The 15,231-nt window shown below is 38.3% G+C and overlaps 1 protein-coding gene and 1 pseudogene across 1 annotated transcript in view; both read right to left on the bottom strand.

The window, feature by feature from the left end:
- Positions 1 to 4,505: 4,505 nt before the first annotated feature.
- LOC149173303 (putative LRR receptor-like serine/threonine-protein kinase At3g47570 pseudogene) lies at positions 4,506 to 5,057 on the bottom strand (annotated as a pseudogene).
- LOC149173302 (uncharacterized) overlaps positions 5,058 to 15,231 on the bottom strand; it is a 41,794-nt gene continuing 31,620 nt past the window's right edge. The window contains exons 2-3 of the mRNA XM_089426649.1: positions 6,234 to 7,353; positions 5,058 to 6,001 (exon numbers count right to left, since the gene is read on the bottom strand). Of these exons, the coding sequence (XP_089282775.1) occupies positions 5,058 to 6,001; positions 6,234 to 7,353 (2,064 nt within the window). The remainder of the gene's footprint in view (positions 6,002 to 6,233; positions 7,354 to 15,231) is intronic.

Below are 15,231 nucleotides of genomic sequence, written 5' to 3'. Positions count from 1 at the left end.
AAAAGTACAGAGGCATAGGCAGTTTTTTGGTTGAGTAAAAACAAAGGCATTGGAAATTTTTTTTTTTTTTTTTGCCGGTTGGATATTGGAGATTATTTTGCTTTTTTGATACAAAATGGCGAAAACTCAAAGTGCCCGGTTTGAAATTGATAAATTTAATGGCAAGAATAATTTTGAGATCTGGAAGGTGAAGATGCACGATCTGCTGGTTCAACAAGGTGTGGTGAAAGCACTGTTGGGGAAAAACAAAAGACCTCCTTCCATGACGAAGGATGAATGGGATGAGATGGACGATAGAGATCTGAGTGCAATTCGGTTATGTCTGGCAGACGATGTTCTGTTCAACATTGTGTCAGAGAAAACCGCCGCAGGCTTGTGGTCGAAGCTTGATAAGCTCTATATGACGAAATCTTTGACAAATCGAATTCTCCTGAAACGGCAGCTTTACGGTTTGCGGATGAAAGAAGGTACCTCAATTGTTGATCACCTGAATGTTTTTAATACCTTATTGGTGCAATTAGACAGTCTAGATGTGAAATTTGATTCAGAGGATAAGGCGATAACTCTATTGTGTTCATTGCCTGAATCCTGGGATCACTTTGTTACTTCCATAAGCTTTAGTACATCAGATATCCTTGAGTTTGACGATGTTGTTGGAGCCTTGTTGGCTGAGGAGACGAGGAAGAGGTCGAATGCAGACACCTCTACATCAGAGGTAATGATGGCCAGAGGTCGCTCACGAGAGAGACACTCCGGGGGAAAGCATAGTGACTCTCGTTCGAAGTCCAAAGGAAAGAAGCCAAAGGTGAAGTGCTGGCATTGTGGCAAGGCTGGACATCTGAAAAAGGATTGCTGGAAGCGAAAGCAGGCTGCTAAAGAAGGCTCTTCGACAGAAAAGAAGGAAGCCAACACCACAGATACAGGTTCAATATCTGGTTCAGGTATGAGTGATGAAGTATTATCAGTTAATGTTTCAAAACATGATCAACATTGGTTGTTAGATTCCGGGGCATCTAACCACATGTGTATACATAGAGATTGGTTTAAAACATATAGATCAATTGATGATGGTGTTGTGTACATGGGTAATGATGTAACATGTAATATTGTTGGGATTGGAAGCATACAACTACAAATGTTTGATGGCACAACCAAAATATTAACTGATGTGAGGCATGTACCAGATTTAAGGAAAATTTTGATTTCATTAGGAGCACTTCATTCAAATGGATATAAAACTGTAATTCAAGGTGGAGTTATGAAAATCTATAAAGGTATCTTACTAGTGATGAAAGCTAAGAAAGTAGGAAATCTATTTCAGTTAGAAGGTAGAACTGGGTCAGATCATGTGTCTGTGTCTGAACATGATAGTAGTTCCATTCACTTATGGCATCAAAGATTGGGGCATATGAGTGAAAGAGGATTGAAAATCTTGGCTGACCGAAAGTTACTTCCTAATCTAAGATCTGGAAAATTGGATTTTTGTAAACATCGTCTGTTTGGTAAACAAAGTAAACAAAAGTTTAAAACAGGCAAACATACTAGTAAAGGTATACTTGATTATATCCATTCAGATGTTTGGGGTCCAGCCCCTACAGCGTCATATGGTGGCTTGTCATATTTTGTATCATTCATTGATGACTTTTCTCGGAAAGTTTGGGTCTTCATGTTGAAAAAGAAGTCTGATGTTTTTACAGTTTTCAAGCAGTTTAGAGCATTGGTAGAAAACAACACTGGTAGAACTATCAAATATTTAAGAACTGACAATGGTGGTGAGTTTTCCTCCAAGGAGTTTGACAGCTATTGCAAGGATGCAAGGATCGAGAGACATAAGACCACGATTTATACTCCTCAGCAAAATGGAGTTGCTGAACGCATGAACAGGACTCTTCTAGAGAGAGCAAGGTGTATGCTGAGTAACGCCGGGTTGCCGAAGGAGTTGTGGACGGAAGCGGTGGCAACTGCTTGTTATGTGATAAACCGATCTCCATCAACGGCAATAGACTGCAAGGTTCCGCAAGAGGTATGGACAGGACACCCTTGTGACTATTCTAAACTCAGAGTGTTTGGTTGTGATGCATATGCTCTAGTGCCTAAACATCAGCGAATTAAATTAGATCCAAAGTCTAAAAGGTATATCTTTGTTGGGTATGGTGATGGAACAAAGGGATTTAGATTGTGGGATCCTACTACCCACAAAATCATCATCAACAGAGATGTAAAGTTTAATGAATCCTCTCTTGTACAGTTAGATGTAGATAGAAGATTGAAACAAGATGATGTATCTGATTTCCAGCATATTCAATTTGACAGCATTTCTAATGATAGTCATAACGACCATAGTTCAGATTCTAGTCATGAACAGGTTTCAGAATCAGATTATGAACAGGGTTCAGATGGAGGACAGGAACAGGTCTCAGATGGCGATCATGAAGAAGTTCTTTCAGTTGATAGACAGCCAGTTGTGGAAGCACCAAAAACATTCTTAAGGAGATCTACAAGGATCAAATGTCGTCCGAGAAGGTATGATGATTCAGTTGCTTTGATCGCTAATGATGATGAACCTTTGTGTTATCAGGAAGCGGTAGAAGGTTCAAATAGTGACAAATGGAAAGCAGCCATGAAGGAAGAAATGATGGCCTTAGGTAAGAATGGTACGTGGGATCTGGTTGAACTTCCCAAAGGCAGGAAAACTGTGGGATGCAAATGGGTCTTCAAGCTGAAACGAGGTGTGAATGATACGGAAGACAGGTACAAAGCTCGGCTGGTTGCTAAAGGGTTTTCTCAGAAAGCTGGCATAGACTTTCATGAGATATTTTCACCAGTGGTTAAAATTGTTTCAATTAGAGTTGTGTTAGCATTAGTGGCTTTGTTTGATTTGGAGTTGCAGCAGTTAGATGTTAAGACTGCATTTCTACATGGTGATTTAGATGAGGAAATATATATGGAACAACCGGAAGGGTTTGTTCAGCATCGCAATGAAAAATTTGTCTGCAGGCTCAAGAAGTCATTATATGGCCTGAAGCAGTCGCCTCGGCAGTGGTATAAGAAGTTTGATTCTTTCATGTTGAGTCAGAAATATGTAAGAAGTGAATATGATCATTGTGTTTATTTTAAGCAGTTAAATAATGGCATGTTCATTATCTTAGTGTTGTATGTTGATGATATGCTTTTAGCAAGCAAAAGCATTGAAGAAATCAACAGGTTGAAGACTCAGATGGCAAGGACGTTTGATATGAAAGATCTAGGAGCCGCAAGACAGATTTTGGGCATGGAGATTTTCAGAGACAGGGGCAATGGTAAGCTGTGGCTATCACAACAGAAGTATATTGAGAAAATACTTTTGAGATTTGGTATGAACAATGTGAAGCCTGTGTCAATCCCTTTAGCTTCCCATTTTAAGCTTTCTTCGAGTTTATGTCCTAATACAGATGAAGAAAAGGATTATATGTCTTGAATTCCTTATGCCAATGTAGTAGGATGTTTGATGTATGCGATGGTGTGTACGCGACCAGATATTTCTCATGCAGTTGGGGTTGTCAGCAGGTACATGGCAAATCCGGGTAAAGAGCACTGGTCAGCAGTGAAATGGGTGCTTCGGTACTTGAGAGGCACAAGTAGTTATTGTATTTCTTACAATAAGAGTAGTGAATTTGTTTGCGGACATGTTGATTCCGATTTTGCAGGTGATTTGGATAAGAGAAGATCAACTTCAGGGTACGTCTTTACTCTTGCAGGTGGAGCTATAAGCTGGATGTCAAAGCTACAGAACATTGTTGCTTTGTCTACTACTGAAGCAGAATACATTGCTGCTTCTCATGCTTGCAAAGAGGCGGTTTGGTTGAAAGGTTTGCTTGGTGAGTTTGGTAGGTTACAGGATAACATCAGGTTACTTTGTGACAGTCAAAGTGCAATACATTTGGCTAAGAATCCGGCCTATCATAGTAAGTCAAAGCATATTCCAATCAAATATCATTTTGTAAGACAGGTTATCACTGAAAGAGGAGTCTCTCTTGAAAAGGTGCATACAAAGGAGAACTGCGCAGACATGTTCACGAAACCAGTTTTGTTGGAGAAGCTACGCTGGTGTTTGGCTTCTCTTGGCTTGTAGAAAAGATAAAATAATAATAACAGGGCATCAGGCGAATTGTTGTCAAGGTGGAGATTGTTGAGATTTTCTGTTTTAGTCAAATAGGCAAAAATCTCTGAAGGATGACAACTATAGGGATTCAGCTCCTAGATTAGCTCCAGGTTGTTGGGAGGGAGTTAATGCCTCCTATATTTGATGTGAGGGAGTTATGAGGCTGTTAGATTGTCTATGTTATATAACAGGCAATCATTCGGATGATTTGCTAAGAGAGAGTGTGAGGATTTCATGATGTAATCTCCAAATTTGATTAATATATTCCTCATGCCTATGTTTGGTGGACGTAGCGCAGATTGGTTGGGTGAACCACGTTAAAAGCTGTGTCTTATGTGTTTGTTGATTTTATTCTGCTGTGTGTTTAATAAATTGCTGTGCACCTAATCCAACAGTCAATAGGCTTCTTTCCAGTGAGCATCTCCAATAACAATATTCCAAAGCTATAAACATCACCTTTTGTTGTGATATGCCCACCCAATCCATATTCTGCATTCAAACATTCTCGTCATAAGGTTTATAGTTCAAAATATTTAATAAAAATATGAAACTCATAATATTGTCTAAAATGCCATCTAGTTCAAATAATACCTGGAGGAATGTAGCCCACTGATCCCCTAAGTGCAAGTGTAGAAGTGAAAGTTGAATCCTCATTATTTGCAAAATATATGGTTGCAATCCCGAAGTCTATTACATATGCTGTCAAATCTTCACCAAGAAGCACATTGTTTGGTTTCAAATCACAATGGATCACTTGCATGAAACAATGGTGATGGAGATATACCATACCTTGGGCAATGTCTATTGCTATATTCAACCTTTGAATCAATGTCAAACCACTTTCTACTTCACCATTAGGATATAACCACTTTTCTAAGCTTCCATTTGGCATAAATGGAAATATCAAAGCTTTCATTTAGAGGTCTGAATATGAGGTTATGACTCTAATCAAATTTCGATGCCTGACTCTACTCAAAACTTTGCACTCCTTTTTGAAATTCTTGTGAGCCCCTTCCCTTTCCAAATTGAGAAGCTTGATGGCAACCAATGTCCCATCATTCAAAACCCCTTTGTACACTTTCCCAAAAGTACCCACTCCTAACAAGTTGGCATCGCTAAATCCATTTGTTGCAATGATGAGCTCTCCATAAGAAATTCTTCGATGCCCCACATTTAAGGATGCCCCAACATTAATAGGAATATTCTTCTTGTGATTTAGTCTACACAAGATTCCTATAACTAAACACAATACAATAGTAACTGCAACTGCAACAATAGGTATGACAACTTTTCTCAGATGAGAAACACTTTTATGCTTGTGAGTAGAGCACAATGACAAATTTACCCAAGGTCCACAGAGACCCGGATTTCCCATAAATGCCGTGGCATTAAGATTTTTGAAAACTCCACCTTTTGGGACCTCTCCTGAGAAGTTGTTGAAAGAGAAATTCAATTGGCTGAGCATTTTGAGATTTGCCAATGATGCGGGTATTCCACTTGACAAATTGTTGGAAGATAAATCTATATTTTGAAGACTTAGAAGTTCACCGAGTGAGATTGGGATTAGACCTTCAAGTGCATTGCAAGAAAGATTTAGGTACTGTAATTCTTTGCAATTTCCAAGCCCACTTGGAATATAACCAGTTCGCTGATTTGGAGAAATATCTATAGCTTGAAGCATAGTCATCTTACTTAGTTCCAAAGGCAAGTGACCCTCTAATAAATTGTTTGAAAGGTTGAAATAGAAAGCTAAATTTGCAAGACTTGCAACGGATGGAGGTATCTCCCCATTAAGCTTGTTGTATGAAAGGTCTAGCAGTAATAAGTTCACACATTTCCCTAGATTTTTTGGTATTTTACCTGATAACCTATTCATAAAAAGATATAAATATCTTAGTTGCGGAAGGTTAGCAATAGAATCAGGAATCCTTCCTGTGAGATTATTGTTGTCGAGACTCAAAAGCCCTAACTTTTTAAGTTGCCCCATTTCCATGGGAATGTTTCCTTGTAAATTGTTGTCTCCCATATATAACCTTTCCAAAATTTGAAGATTTTTTTAGTGTGACTGGGATTGGCCCAGTGAATGAATTACCAGCTAAAGAGAGAGCCGTTAAATTAGTTAAGTTACCAATCTGTGGAGGTATTTCCCCCACTAATCCGTTAGATTCCAAGTTTAAGTAGCCAATCCTTGAGAGGTGGCCCAGTGAAGAGGGTAAACGTCCAGTAAAATGATTTTGGTTTAAAGTTAACATTCGTAGGGCAGAACAATTAGTAAGCGTGGTAAGAATGGGCAAGTCTGTATTGCTACTGCTAACAAGTTGATTGTCACCTAAGAGGAGTGCTTGGAGCTGCGTCAACTTACCCAACTCGACTGGCACCATTCCGCCGAGCTGATTAGCATCTAAGTCGAGCATCTCAAGGTTAGTACAATTGAAAAGGGAAGCAGGAATGGTGCCACTCAAGTGATTACTTCCCATTACGAGGTCAGTCAACCGCATGCTGTTGCGACACAACCCCATGGGAATGTGACCACTCAACTGGTTTTCACCGATATCTAATATTCCAAGATTGGTGAAGTTAGAAAAGGAAGAAGGGATTTGTCCTGAGAGATAGTTCCCAGCCAGAAGTATTTTCGGAATGAAAGGTACACTCCTGGGAGGGTACACTTCCGTGAAGGTTGTTGATATGTTCCCCGAGCAGGCGGGGATTCTACCTGTCAGATTATTATCGTGTAAGCCTAAGACTTGTAAGTTGGGGAGGTCGCATATTACTTCCGAGGGAATGTTTCCCATGAGATTGTTACAGCCCATAGCGATGTCTTGTAAACGACGGCACCTAACAAGATTGGGCGGAATAGAACCCTGGAGTTGATTTAGATACAGGTGAAGCGTTTTCAAGCGAAACAAATTTCCGAATTGATGGGGAATGTGGCCATGAAAAGTGTTATTAGCAAGGTCAAGTATTCTAAGAAAGGAGAGATTGCCGAGAAGAGGAGAGATTGTACCTTGCAATTCCATGGATGAAACATTGAGTGAAACCACTCTCTGTCTGTGCCGACTGCATAAGACACCTCTCCACTCGCAGAAGGAAACATTCCGTTTCCACGTAGCGGTTAACGATTGCCATGGATCGTAGGTGATTCCAGAGAGGAATGCAAGGAGAGCCTCTTCATCGGAAGCATTGCCGTGATGAGCATGCCGGTGGTCTGACAACTGAAGGGCGGAAGAAAATGTGGAAAAGAGAATGGAAAATGAAGAGAGGAAAAGTAATGTGCATAAAAACGAGGGAGCATTACAGATCTGCATCTTCGACTGCTCTCACAGGAATGGGAATGGTTTCAGTTTCTTCGTTTATTTATAGGAATTAATTAATAAATCTTTGAACTCTAAATGCATTGCGCGCTGATAAACATAGAAATTCAAACCGAACAAATATTAAAAAGCCTAAAGTCCTCCGAGACTCTAATTTTCCACAACATAAGAAGCGCACATTGGTAATCTAATTAATAAAATAGCGCAGTTCGATAAATTACTCGAAAACCACTGTCTCGTCTTTTACTTTATAAGGATAGAAATTCAAACGTCACACAATGAGATAGAACACTGGGAAGCTATATTTAATTGGCCATACGCCCATTAATGCGGTCAGCCGTATATGTCTGACTGTTAGAGTTAAACCAGTTACCGGTAAATATATACAACTTGACCATGGTTCTATAAACTGGGAAATAAAGATAGCCTCAAAAAAATAGCGCTGCGATAAAAGTGGGAAACAAAGGTGGGCTTAGAAAAAAAGCACTGCAATAAAACTGTTTACAAGAACTTCTGAACTTTACTTTTTACAGATGGAGAAATCGTGTGGAAATTTTTCGGTGGGCTAATTTTTAAATACGAATTTACATATGGAAATTAGTAGTCATAGGGCCTCATGATTAAAATATGTAAAATACTAAATCCTAAAGTTCACAATGGAGAAATATTGTGGAAAAAGTTCGGTGGGCCATGGAAATTACTAGTCATCGAGCCTCATGACCAAAATATTGTAAAATACAAAATTACTCCCCGGCGTGCCCATACGGATAGAAAATTGAGCGTAACATAAGGAATTTTAGATTCCTAATCTTCAGGACAAACTTATTATTTTGTAAACATTGTTTCGCTGGTTACTTTTAAAAAATAATCTTTAAACTAATATATATATACTACTTTCTATAATGTGTATAGAGTTTTTTTTTAATCATATATAATATACATCTGTGTAAATATTTTTCTTGAAACATTTTATTTATAGGTTATATTGTCCACATTAAAATGATATTTTTGTTATTAATATTTTTTTAAATAAATTTAAATATTAATTAACTCTCTGTTTTCAATATTAATTAACTCTCTGTATTAAATAAATATTTTATTTATGAGGAAATTTTTATTATTAATAATATTTTTTAAATGCTACATATTAATTTGATATTAAGAATTAAAGTAATGACATATCTGGTTGAAATATTGAAATAAATTAGTGAAGATGCATATTGAGGGATTTGAACCTTGGATTTCTCAATTTTCTCAACAGTCACATTACTTCTATTACCAATTAAGCTACCCCTTTGGGACAATAAGAATAATAATTTAAAATAAAGTTATAATTTAGTTTAAAAAATAAAAATAAAAAATTTGACAATGTGAGATGTATCATGGAGTAAGTGTTTTAATGCTTATTATTGTGGATTGATGCATATTAAAATTTACCAAAAATTTAATTTATATGGTTGTACTAGTTAATATTTTTTTATAAATTATTTTAACCAAAATAAATTTAATAAATATATATATTTAACTTACATAAATAATAAATTATTTTTTAAAATATGTATAATACATTTCTATAATTTATTATTAAATTATTTAATAACTATTAAAATTTTTAAGTATTTCTCTTTCAAAATTTTCAATGATACAAAATATAACAATAAATTAATTTATTATCATTATTATTGATATTAAATTAAAATTTTGTTTAAATTTTTTTAATTTTCAATATTTATATATTTTAATGGATTATTCATGTAACAATCTAAAACTCAAAAGTTGAGATTGGCTTAGACTAAAACACCCCCAGTCATAAAGTCATAATCAAATTCATAAAGTTGTTAAATAAAGGGCATGTACCATAGGAGGAGGTTAGTCATGGTTATTTGGCACTTTTCACAGTAAGTCATTGGAAGATCAATATCAAAGAGTATCATATAATCACACTCATCATTGGGTAGCTCTAGAGGCTTGAATCCCCTTGAAATATCAAGTGCTAGTGCACAATGTTATTCATTCATGTGTGAGGGCCCAACGGTCAAAATTTATTTGTGCTCTTGCTACTTGTGTCCTTGCCCCCTACCTAGTAGTGGGGCCTAATGTGGTTTCACCCAATGCAGTGAGGTATAGAGGTGACCCCTGCGAGATTTGTAAAATTTTCCTTGAAATGCAACAATTGGAAATAATTCTTCTAATTGGATTGATTATGCAGTTTATTTTGTTACGAAAAAATAATGAACTAATCACACTACAATTTCTTCACAATAAAAATGCTTCGAAAATAAAATTCTATAATCTGAGAAATATAAAACACACACATAAAAATATGATAGTTATTTTTTGACAAATGTCCCCGGAAAAATCCAATGCTGGGAACCATTGCAGCAGATGAGGCTTTTATTATTATGTAGCAACATAAATTTTTAGTACAATTTGGATGCTTACTCTAGCAATCTAATCTAAGAGAAATACTGGCAAAATATCTATGAGGCCAATACCTCAACACCACAATTGATTCTACTACGAAATCTAGTTGATTTGGGCTACATGAAATGGTCGTGAGCCTCCACGTAGCGTAATTCTCATTGCCTCCAAAACATTGTCAATCTTGTAGCTTTGTTTATTTTTTACCTTGGAAGTGACTCCCTTGGCCTCCTAGAATTTATACTGGCCTCTGGCTAAATTGACTCCTCCTTTGGCTAAATCGAACTCTCCTCTGAAGCCCTTGCCCAACTTCTTAAGGAAAATTCATCCCTCTCTTAACTGACTCTTCGAGATCTGGAATCCTCCTCCATAAATCTACTATTGATCTCCCTCCTGCTCCTACTTCCTTCTAGATCAAATTCTTCTAGTTGAATGCTACTCTCTGTAAAACTAAACTTGCTTTTCCTATATGTTTTGCTCCAACCCAATCACCCTCCACTTATAATTTCTCGTTGGCTCACCAATGACCAAGATTAAATCTTTGAGTCCATCCATGTGAGGTTTTAGAGAAATCTCAACTTTCTCAATTTATTCCCATTAATTAATCATTTTTCCTAAGTTAGACTTAGGAAAAATTAATTACTAACTAATTAACTTAATTGAGCCATCTCTAGGTGTTTTATCCTGAAAAGTTTCTAGGTTCTAGAGTTCTAGTGTTTTTTTAGCCTCTCTAACCAAAGTTGAGGCTAGAACACTTGTCTAATGTTACCCAACCATAAAAAAATAACAAGATTGGCATGCTAAACAAGTGAGGGAGAACATGAAGAAATATTCTCATATTTCATTGGGCTTTGTGCCAATACTTGAGGAGATGTTGTAGGTGCTACATGTCAAGCCACATATTTCAAGTATGCACAGTGATACTTATTAACGATTTAATATAAATCAATTTTATCCATATCGAAAAGAAAAATTCCAAAAGCCCATGTGTATATGTGTTATCAAAGTGATAGTACTCTACAAAACCCTAGCTAAAAAAATTTGCAAACCCTCGTGCCATGACAATTTTCTCTTCCTATGACGCATGCCACTAGAGGGAGCATATTCCCTCCTACATCCAGATTGTAGTGGATGGTAAAATTCCTGAGCAGCATAATACTACAAATTTGAATTTCTTTGGGTCAGTTATAAATAATGATCAACAAAACTTGCAACACTTTTCCGGGCATGCTAAGAAACGAAGGCTAGGAAGTTGTTTCCCCATAGCAGCAATAGATCCTAAATTCGAAGTCCGATCTACTCACATTGGAGAATATATATATAACACGAGCTTGATCATGCCCTCATAGGGAAATTTTTGGTCATTTGGCCATCTGAAAAATCCCTAACCCAATGCATCCAAAAGAAATGGAAGAAGAAGGGTCACATCATGTTGGAGCTTGGTGCCAAGGGTTTCTTCACCATAATTTTTGCTAGCTTAGAAGATAGGGACAAAATGTATAAGAATGGACCATACTTCTTTAATTCTACTAGACTTTATCTCAAATTTTGGACATAATGGTTTGTTCCATCAAGGAATATTTCACGGAAACTCTGATACAGATCTAAATGTATTCATTAGCAAGAGAGTTCTAGGAAGATGAGACATTGGTTGGAAAAGATAATGCCATAGGTGTTGTGGGGAAAAGTATCCGATGCGGATGACACTAACCCTTTCTAAAGGTGACAGTCTTTAGCAACAACTGAATGATAAAGTTTTCATGTTCCACTTTATGAAAGTACAGAGAGAATGGAAAGAAAGATCAACCAACCTGGTGTCTTGCGCTTAGTCGATCCTTGTCCTTCTCTCTTTGTATCCTGCTCCCAGCTCTTTGCTCTCCAAGCCGATCCAGCTACACACAGAACCTGCACAACAAAAGAGGGCAAACTACAAGATACAAGTACTCATAATTGAAGCATGGATTAGGTTGCATCAAATATACATGTAAACACAAAGCATCTATGTAAAACAAGTATATAGGAGAACATGCAAACTTTATTGATAGAAAGTAACAGGGTTCCAGAGGAAGTTACAACCAATGATATTGGCTCCAATCCAGCAGCACCTCCTCGGCAGCAAGAACTCTCTTCTTCACCTCTAGTAAAACAATCACCCAATAATCCTGGCAGTATACCAACAACACCTTCTTGCTTATACAAAATTCCAGCCTCTCTAGACCTCATAGAAGAGCTCTATATATAGGAGGGAAGAGGAAAGGATGAGTCAGCTGGAGGCTGGCATATAGCTGACTAGTGTCCTCTCCATCTTCAGTTAATCTTCAGTTCCTGTGTCCACTTGGAGATCCTTGCTTACACATGGTGATCAAGTACCTCTTACTCATCACAGGGCGAATCTCATGACCCAAGTGTCAATTTGGAAGCTTCCTGGGCAAATGACACCTTGCAGGATGACTGTGCCACTTGGCCAATCTCGCCCAGCGCAGGTAGCCTTCATTGTTTTTGACTTCCAGCGCAGGTACAGAGTGGGACAGTTGCAATACAGCGCAGAAGCTCAGTTAGGCAGCTGACATGATCCAAAATAAGCCTGTTCTGAAGTGTTTTCAGGTGGAGAACTGATTGGAAGTGCTGTTGATTGATGACCTTGTTCTTTTAGGGGTAAGAACAACATGTTTAGGGACTGAGGATCCCTGTAATTATTGACATTCCCTGCTCTTTGACGCGAGGCACAAAAATGTCTATAACAGTTGCCCCCTAAAGTATGAGGCCGTTAATCGGGTGAAATGCTTTAGCTAGAGGGTCCGAAGTTCGTTCCAGTGCTGAGGAGAGTGCCCTGTAATACAATACAATACAATACATTATCTTTCATTCAATTTCATGGTCTAGCTGAGGCGGGCATTCCTATGCTCAGCTTTTATAAATACATTTTGATACATATGACAGACGATCGTCTGATGAGAGACCGATAATCTTCCGCTGAAATTATCATCCTTTGATAGGATGATCATCTGCTGCAACGATGTACATGGCAAATGTCTTTATATTTCCTGAATATATATTGCAGCCCGGATTGATGAAACTAGATCCGGGGTCTTCAAACTCGTTCGATCTTCACTCTAAGTACAAGTCGATCCATGTGAGAACTGCGTTGAAGTCGAACATGGAAAGACATCGCTTGATTACCGGTCAATAATGAAAACCGTTAACAAGCGCGAGAGGAATCACCAATAATGACAATGACCCTCAAGGTACTGCAGTACAATTCACGTGGCGTGAATAAAGGACTTGGCGTCGAACGCCACGCAAAATCTTCTGGTCGAAGGTCATTGATGTATACCTGTCGCCGGAAGTGAGAAACTTGCCATTGAGGCATGCAAGCTTCAAAGTACTGACGGGGGTGTTCCTAGATCAACTTCTTGGATAATGAGCTGATGTCGACAAGAAGCGATCCGTCAAAGGAGGGCCTTAATGAATCCCACATCAATGACACGGAACGGAGCTAATGATTTAGTGGAGGTGGAAACAAACTGTGACATATGATTCAGGGTGGCGATCATGAAATGGATGAAGGATAATGTATGGCAGTGGATGGGACACGGTTGACACTTTCAGAATGACCCCTCTTGAACATATAATGACACTGATGCGATGGATTGGTAGCATTACCCCAAATGGATGGTGTGGCGAGGACCATGGTGACGAGACCGGTGAATGAGACAACCCAACCCGATGTGGTACGGAGGAAAAGTGTCATGTTCAAGAGTGACTTGCTACCTCTAAACTTTGATGTTCTCCCAATTTTTCCCCAGTCATTTCTGACCAGTACCTCTTTATTTTTGTCAAGCTTGAGGAGGATAACATATGCTTGTTCTATAACCTGCCCTTCGGGCAAGCCCATCGCTAAGATTTAACGAGCCTAGCGATAGGGAAACTCGTTCTCGTCTAAAGACAAGTTTGTCGCTATTTAATCATTTTAACGAGTCTAACGACAAAGAAAACTCGGTCCTTTTCATTTTTAGAGAGTCTAAAAAGGTACAGAAAGTCAACTCCATAATTCCTTTTTCGTCAGCATATCCCTTAAGTCCGAAAAAGTATAAAACAATACAGAAGGGATGGCTGTTCGGTACTTTTAACGAGCCGAACCAGACAAGCGCTCGATCCTTTTGTGCAATAATCCCTCAGGTCCAAAAAAGATTAAAATTTAGAGGAGGGATAGCGTTCCTGTCATTTAACGAGCTGGAAGGCCAAAACTCGGCAAACTTTTCATATTTTACGAGTCAGTGAAAAGAGCTGAAAGAAGACTCGTCTTTTGAGGAACGAGTGATAAACAGGGATAGCTACAGATTCCAGGTACAGGTTGGAATTTTCCAATCACGGCAGTGTCACGAGGATGGCTAGGTGAAATCACTCTTCGCAGCTGTTTCTCAAAAGAGGTAAACACACAAGTGGAAGTGAATGCTCGGCCAAAGTGAACGATGGAGGTGATGGATGACAACACGATCAAGGTTTTTATGGCTGATGAATTTACGATCTCAAAAGGTTATTTACCGGGATACGTTCATTTTTTAATGAGCTTGGACTCTGCTGAAAACTTTGCTCACACTTTTCTATTTTTTAACGAGCATAAATTCCGTGGTAAAACTGCTCGAACTTGCGTTTATTTTTTAACGAGCATGAACTATGTGCTAAAACTGCTCAATGATTTGTATGCCCCCAGCATCATAATGACGCATGTCTGCATGCCCCCAGCATCATAATGAGACTCGTCAAAGGAGGGTGCCCCCCAAGCTTCATTGCATTCAACTTGGTGATTGGACTGAAGGTTTACCTTTCAATTTTGAAAAGGGGATTTGTTTCATTTTTTAATGAGGTTGACATAATAGAAGAACTATCCTCATATCTTCATTTTTTAACGAGGTTGACCTGAGATAGGAACTATCCTCGGAGCCTTAGATCCATTAGAAACAGAAAGTTTCATATTCCATTGTAGCCTTTTCTGCCAGATTACTTTGAGGCGGTAAGGCGAAAGTACCCATTGATGGAGGGTTTTTTAGGAAGATGAATCCGATATTTTGGAGAGAACAATTGTTTCCATGGATCATAGGAATGCTTCCCGTAGTAAATGGTGGCACAACTTCTGTCGAAGTTGTCGTCGAACTGCTTGGTTGATCATTTCCTTTGCTGTTCGATGACTGCGGATCCCCGCAGTTTTTGCACTTTGTCGAAATTAAAGCCTCTTTTTGCTGTTCAGAGGTCGACACCATTAGTACTTGGCACCGGGAAGTATCTCCATTACCAACCAGATTTTGACTTGGATTGGGAAACGGATCAGTCAATACAGCTGGGGTTTGTGAATTCTTT

The sequence above is a fragment of the Pinus tabuliformis genome, chromosome 4_2, assembly GCF_031772625.1.
Source record: "Pinus tabuliformis cultivar Carrire ecotype Pingquan chromosome 4_2, CPIR1, whole genome shotgun sequence".
In the NCBI taxonomy this organism is placed as follows: domain Eukaryota; kingdom Viridiplantae; phylum Streptophyta; class Pinopsida; order Pinales; family Pinaceae; genus Pinus; species Pinus tabuliformis.
Note: the sequence above shows the minus strand (reverse complement) of the source record. Positions and strands in the feature narration are given on the sequence as shown.